The sequence below is a fragment of the Cnephaeus nilssonii genome, assembly GCF_951640355.1.
Source record: "Cnephaeus nilssonii genome assembly, chromosome: 7".
Taxonomy (NCBI): Eukaryota; Metazoa; Chordata; class Mammalia; order Chiroptera; family Vespertilionidae; genus Cnephaeus; species Cnephaeus nilssonii.
In genome coordinates this window covers 76,642,950-76,649,287 of record NC_137078.1, presented here as the reverse complement: position 1 = coordinate 76,649,287, position 6,338 = coordinate 76,642,950, and the positions used below count along the sequence as shown (strand labels likewise).

Here is a 6,338-nt window from a genome sequence, read left to right as displayed (position 1 = left end):
CCCAACGTGATTAATCCTGAAACCCAGGCATGTGCCCTGACCGGGAATCGAACCAGCGACCTCTTGATGCATTGGAAGACATTCAATTCATTGAGCCATGCTGGCTTGGCAAGACTATTTCTTAACTTCCTGGAGAACCACTTCCTAGATGAGGTGAAATTCATCAAGGAGATGGTTGACCACCTGACTAACACAGGCCAACTGGGCTGGGCAATATCAGTTTAAAGGTTTCACCCTCAAACATAACTAAAAGCCTTTGGAGACCAGAGACCTCTGAGGGGCCCCTGGTGTCAGGCTTCTCTGCCTGAGCCTCTCCCGGCAGCCTTCTAACCACCATAGTGCCCTCTCCAATGCCCTGGACCAAATGGAAACAAAGCTTTTGGCAGAAGAAAAAAAGACATGGTTTCCTGGCAGAATGCTCATAAAGGCAGACTGCCTCCTCTCCCGTGTTTCAAGAATGGAGAATGACACTAACTTGGGTTACATCCAGTTAGGCAAACAAATATGAATAAGAACACTTCCCTGCCAGAGGCCATTAGATAACCAAGGATGGAATGTGTTACAAGGGCTCAGCGAGCCCTAACCTCTTTGGCTCAGTGGATAGAGTGCTCCTGCAGACTAAAGGGTCCGGGTTTTGATTCCAGTCAAGGGCACATGCCCTGGTTGTGGGCGTGATCCCCGGTAGGAGGATGGGCAGGAGGCAGCCAATCAATGATTCTCATCATTGATGTTTTTATCTCTCTCCCTCTCTCTGAATATATATATATTGCCCTAATTGGTTTGGCTCAGTGGATAGAGTGTTGGCCTGCGGACTGAAGGGTCCCAGGTTCGATTCCAGTCAAGGGCATGTACCTGGGTTGTGGGCACATCCCCAGTAGGGGGTGTGCAGGAGGCAGCTGATCGATGTTTCTAACTCTCTATCCCTCTTCCTTCCTCTCTGTAAAAAATCAATTATATATATATATATATATATATATATATATATATATATATATATATTTTTTTTTTTTTAAAGGGCTCAGCGAGTCCAGGAGGCAGCTGTTCATTCCCCTTTATTAATATAGGCAGAAAAAACAAGGTATAGTATTAGAGACTTGCCCGTCTCATCTCATGCAGTGAGGTGGAACAGACTTCGTGACATTCTTTCAAGCCAGGGCCTCCTCCCAAAGATGACCAAGCCTTCCACACCCACACTCCAGACCTGCCTAGGCCTGTCGTTGCTGCCCAGGGAGCTAAGGCTCCTCCCCAAACAAACTTGATCCTGTGGAACCAATAAACCTGGCGTTTCCTCTGTGCTCTTTCTGTTTCATCCTCTTCTCCCTTTCCCCTGCTCTCTGTCCTGTCTTCTGCAGGTCTTGGCTTGGTATCAGGAAAGGGGTTCCATCCCATGGCCTCCCACTCTGGGGAGCCAGGGCTCCTGCCCTGTGGATCCTGTGACATGGTTTTCCGCTCCTGGGCCCTGTTGGCCACTCACACTCAGCGTTTCTGCATTGGCCGTTTGACACGGGAGGTGACGCTTGGAGCACAGCCCTCAAAAGCCTCGGAACCACAAGGTCCCATGGTAAGGGCCTCCTCCATGGCCATGGCTGGGTATTCAAGCCACCCTGACCCTCAGGATTCCTCATCCCACATGCTGTATCCAGGTTGTGTCACAAGAACACCAGGGCTTTCCAGAGCAGGAAGCCAGCAAATCAGCTTTAAGGAAGCTAACAGAAGAGGTACACTGGGCGCTACCCACTGGCTCAAAACTGAGCATCCTCCCCAAACCTATAGATCAAGGTCAGATTACCCCTACATGGGGGTCGCGGGTTACTGTTCTCTCTAGGTGCAGGGCCTGCGGCTGTACTTGGAGGAAATGCAACCCTGGGTAACAGCAACTCCCAGGCAGTCCGTGGAGAACGCCCCCACCCAGGGCCCCAACTCCGCGGCTGCCGGGAGCCCCAGCGAGCGGCTGCGGGCCCTGCAACGGACTCACACAACGCGCGTGGCAGAGACCGAGGCACAGAGCCTGGCCCTGGAGCTGCGCGGTGAAGGTGAGGCGAAAGGGGTTGCAGGGAGGGGGACGAAGTACTCGCCCCTTGGTCTGAGGTTGCTTGAACCCATTCTCACCCGGTCCCTTAGAACTGAACCGGCGCCTCCAAGGTTTGGCCCGCAACCGGGGCGGTAGATCACGCCTGTCAGACCTGGAGCGGGAGCTTGCAGAACTGCGGGCGGAGGCCGGGAGGGCCAGGGGAGCTCTGGAGGTGCTAGGAACGCGCCTTCAGCAGCTACAGCCGGAGCCCGGGTGAGATGGGGCGCAGGAGCCCTGAGCGCCGCACGGTCAGCTAGCAGGCCGGGGTTTGGGAAGTCGGGGGGGGGGGGGGGGGGGGAGAGGGAGGGGGGCAACGCGGACAAGATGTAGGTTCGGAAGCAGGGGGAAGAAAGCCCGTGTGAGTTCAGGATGGGGCGATCGGCCGCAGGTGAGGATCATTAACAACGTCTCCCCGTGGGTCGCCCCCAGCTCCAGGACTGGGCTGAACTCCTTGCAAGGGGCAGAACTCTGTTGGCCGGTGCTCCAGTCCAACCCAGGGACTCTGGCTGCTGAGATCCGGTGAGGTCCGGGCCCGGGACAGGCGTTGGGCGAAGCACTGGGCAGTCTTGAAAAGACGGTGTTGCCTTCTTGTCCCCTACCCACTAGGGCCCTGCGTGAGGCCTATATTCGAGGTGGGGGTCGGGACCCCGGCGTTCTGGGCCAGATATGGCAGCTGCAAGTGGAGACATGTGCTCTGGAGCTTCGACGGTCACGTGCCCACAGGGGTGAACAGGAGGGGCCAGCCAGGAGGGTCTCGCGGGAAGCGGTGGTCTTAGTTTTGGAAGGAGAAAAGGGCGGGGAGGGAGGGAATATTTGGCATGGGAACCCCCTAAGCAAAAGCTCTGAGAGAGAAAACCTGGGTGGCCTTTGAGGCAGTGACTAGGATGTTAGCTCAGAAGTCCACCCTCTCCGGGGAGTCCTAAGGGCTGAGAGCTGCTCAGAACTGGATTAAGATGGTCACCAGAGGTCAAAAGTGACAGGTCAGACTTGTTCATCACAGGAAGGCGGGCAGGTTCCACATCTGGGAAACTTCTAGCAGTGGAGACCGAAAACCGGCGTCTGGAGGCAGAAATTCTGGCTTTGCAGATGCAGAGGGGTGCAGGCCGGGCACCCTGGGGTCAGTGAGCATCCCAATCCCACCCCAGGCTTAGAGGAAGGTGTTAGGCTATGCATGGGGAATGAAAAGTGTGTTTGTGCCCCATCTGTCTGTGTCCATGTGCATTTCCAGGTGTTTGTGTGTGTGTGTGTGGGGGGGGGGGTGTTGGCTCTCAGGCAGGGGTGTCTCAGTCCAGTTACTTGTTGCTTCCTGCCCAGGAATTCCCTACTCTTCCTCTGCACCTAGGGTCCAGAGAGCCACAATTTGTGGCCAATCCCAGCCTACGCCTGAGAAGGGAAGATCCCCCATGCCTCCCACCACCGGTGGCTCCCCCGCTGCCTCCGCTTCCACACTCCACAGGCGTCCTATTCTTGGGTGGCACAGAAAAGACTGTGAGGACCCAGGGGTTGGGTGGGGGCAGCTCTGCTCTGTGTAGTTGGGGAAGCATAGGTACCCAGGAAGCTTTCTAGAGTACTCAACTCTTCCCCACAGCCACAGCTTCCTGGAGCCATGACCAGGAACCTGGGCCTGGATCCACACTTTGTCCTGCCCACAACTGATGTTCTGGGCCCTGCTCCCTACGACCCTGGGTGAGGCCTGTGCCCTCCTTCGACCTCTCTGTGACTTGGTCACCACAGCTGGTTACGGTCCAGCGAGTATTGGGGAGCTGACTAGGGGGGTGGAGGGGGGTGGTGAGGAGTGTGTGGAGGCTCACTGAGACCTGTGTTCCCAGGGCTGGCCTGGTCATTTTCTATGACTTCCTGCGGGGCCTTGAGGCTTCTTGGATTTGGGTGCAACTAATGACTGTCTTGGCCCGAGATGGACAGGATACAGGAGGGACCACAGCTTTGCCCCCAGCCCTTTGTTTGCCCCCTCCTCCAGCTCCTGGGCCCATGGGCAACTGTGCCATCCTTGCCAGCAGGCAGCCTGTACTCAGGTCAGTAGGTGGGAATTATGACTTTGGTGCCCCTTGCCATAACTTTTCTCATTTGCATACAGGGCTACTGGCTCTGAAGGCCAAGTTCTAGGAAGGGAGTAGAACCAGTTCTGGCTTCTGACACCTTTTTCATTTCATTGTTTTAGACTACTACCCTCACCATCACTATCCCTGCTCTGTGAGTTACAAGCCTGGCAGGGGCTGGCAGGGGCTAGGGCACCACAACCAAAGGCCTGGGCCTCACTGGTGCTCTTTGACCGGGATCAGAGGGTACTAAGTGGTCGTTGGCGTCTCCCACTTCGGGTCCTTCCTCGGGATCCCAGCCTTAGCCTTGGGCAGCTGAATGGAATTCCCCAGGTGAGTGTGGAAAATGGAGACTGGGTCAACTCGAAGGTATGGATACAGTATCATTTCACCTCTCCACAGGTAGGTCAGGCTGAGCTCTTTCTGCGGCTGGTGAATGCAAGAGATGCAGATGTCCAAACACTGGCAGAGATCAATCCAGCCAGTGCCCACGAGTACCAGTATCCACCGCTGGTGAGGGCTCAACTAGAGCTAGGGTCACCGTGGGTGTGGTTGGTGTGGTAACAGCCAGCCAAATGCTTTCTGTGGCTTGTGACCCTCACACACCCAATAGGTAAGTAGTATGTAAACAGATAAGGAAATCAGAGCACAGTGGGGTTAACTTGGTTCAGTTGGTTGAGATTCTAAGGTAGTCCAGTCCAACTCCAGAACCTGTGCTAACCTCTACATAAACCTGCTAAAGATCTGTCTTCTCCATTCTACAGGTGCCCAGCTCAGCTTCACTGGAAGCCAACTCCCTTGCACCAACAGCTGGCTTTGTTGACCCCCCTCCTCCTGCAGAAGAGCCCCTTGACAGCAGAGTCAAGGGTAGAGATGAAGGTTTGGGCCCCACAGCTTAGACCCATCTCCACAGGCCGAGTCCAGAATGTGGGTATGAATAGCTTAACATGTGCAGAAATAGGCCCTAATTGAGGCCTTGTCCCAGATCTGCAGCTTTACTACTGTTCTGAGGGTCTAGAAGCAAAAAGCAGATGAGCACGAAATGCGAGCTCCAACCATAGCTTTACCACAAGGCTAAAACTATTTGGCCTTTCTTTACCTGTTTTCCCTTTGTAAAACAGATTGAGAGGATTAAATGTTGTCAGGTATTTGCAATATCACCTGGTATATAGGAAGTTCTTTGAAAGGTGACTAAAGGAGCACTCTTTAATCACAGCCGTTTTGCTAAAAATCAGTTTTATTGGCACACTTCATTCAAATCCAAGTTTTGCAGGACATCCTCCAGGAAGCATTGCAGGCTCTCAACAGATCTTGTAGCCATATATACTTACAGGGTCATGGGCATGGCCCAAACACAATATTCCTCCCAATTAGGATGTGTCATGTGAGAAATCTAGCTGAAATTTGATAATGGACCTGACCCAGACCTCAGTGTCCACCAAAGATCAAAATCCTGAGAGTAAAGTACATCATGACTGTGCCCCCACACCCACAAAGCTTTAGGACTTGCAATAGAAAGGCATCTTCAGGATAGAGGTTCATGGCTGAATTCTGCAGCCACAGGTTCCTATAATCAGCCCAGAGAAACTCTCCAGCCATTTTATTACTTTAGAGAAAATAAAAACTCTGGAAAATGGGGTTTACTTGGGAGTCAGCAGAGCTCCCTCTGCCTCCAACATTAAGCATCCAAACAGCAGGTTGTAACCTACTGTACGTCCCATGCAGTCAAGTAGCCTGGTAGGTGGTCAGATTATTAATTAAATCCTCTTAGGTAATGGAGAGAGGCCCTGTTTGTAATCTGGAGCCAAACAGTGCCCAGTAAGAATCAGGGTCAGAGTCAAATGCAGCTCTGCCAGTCTCACACTAGCACTGTGCCCTGGACATCACTGAGGACCTAAATGGGATGGCTTTAGTACTGGATCCCCAAGCAGAATTATTGCATTTCAACCATAATTCCACACAGAAATGGTCCAGGAAGCCCAGGATCCCCACTCTAAGATCTTTAAACACAAGTCCAGACCAGGAGTGATTTTTTTTCCATCATCTTTATTTGAGAAGTCAAAACTGCAGATGGGTAACAATTCCAAATGTTGATATAGTTCAACCTTTCTGTACAGAAAATAATATAACTCAACCAGCCAGCCTCCCCAGATTCTTCCAACCACACCCAAAGTGTCCATCATGGTCAGTCCCTTAGCCATTTTCAGTCC

The 6,338-nt window shown here is 52.9% G+C and overlaps 1 protein-coding gene across 1 annotated transcript; it reads left to right on the top strand.

Moving 5' to 3' along the window:
• The first annotated feature begins 1,066 nt into the window (after positions 1–1,066).
• On the top strand, positions 1,067–4,920 carry CCDC17 (coiled-coil domain containing 17). Its single transcript, XM_079777950.1, is given in 12 exon segments — positions 1,067–1,630; positions 1,632–1,718; positions 1,826–2,033; positions 2,122–2,284; positions 2,507–2,590; positions 2,678–2,796; positions 3,072–3,188; positions 3,414–3,559; positions 3,660–3,757; positions 3,901–4,104; positions 4,251–4,461; positions 4,531–4,920. Coding segments are annotated over 12 exon segments (1,842 nt in total). The 5' UTR covers positions 1,067–1,387; the 3' UTR covers positions 4,693–4,920.
• Positions 4,921–6,338: the final 1,418 nt, after the last annotated feature.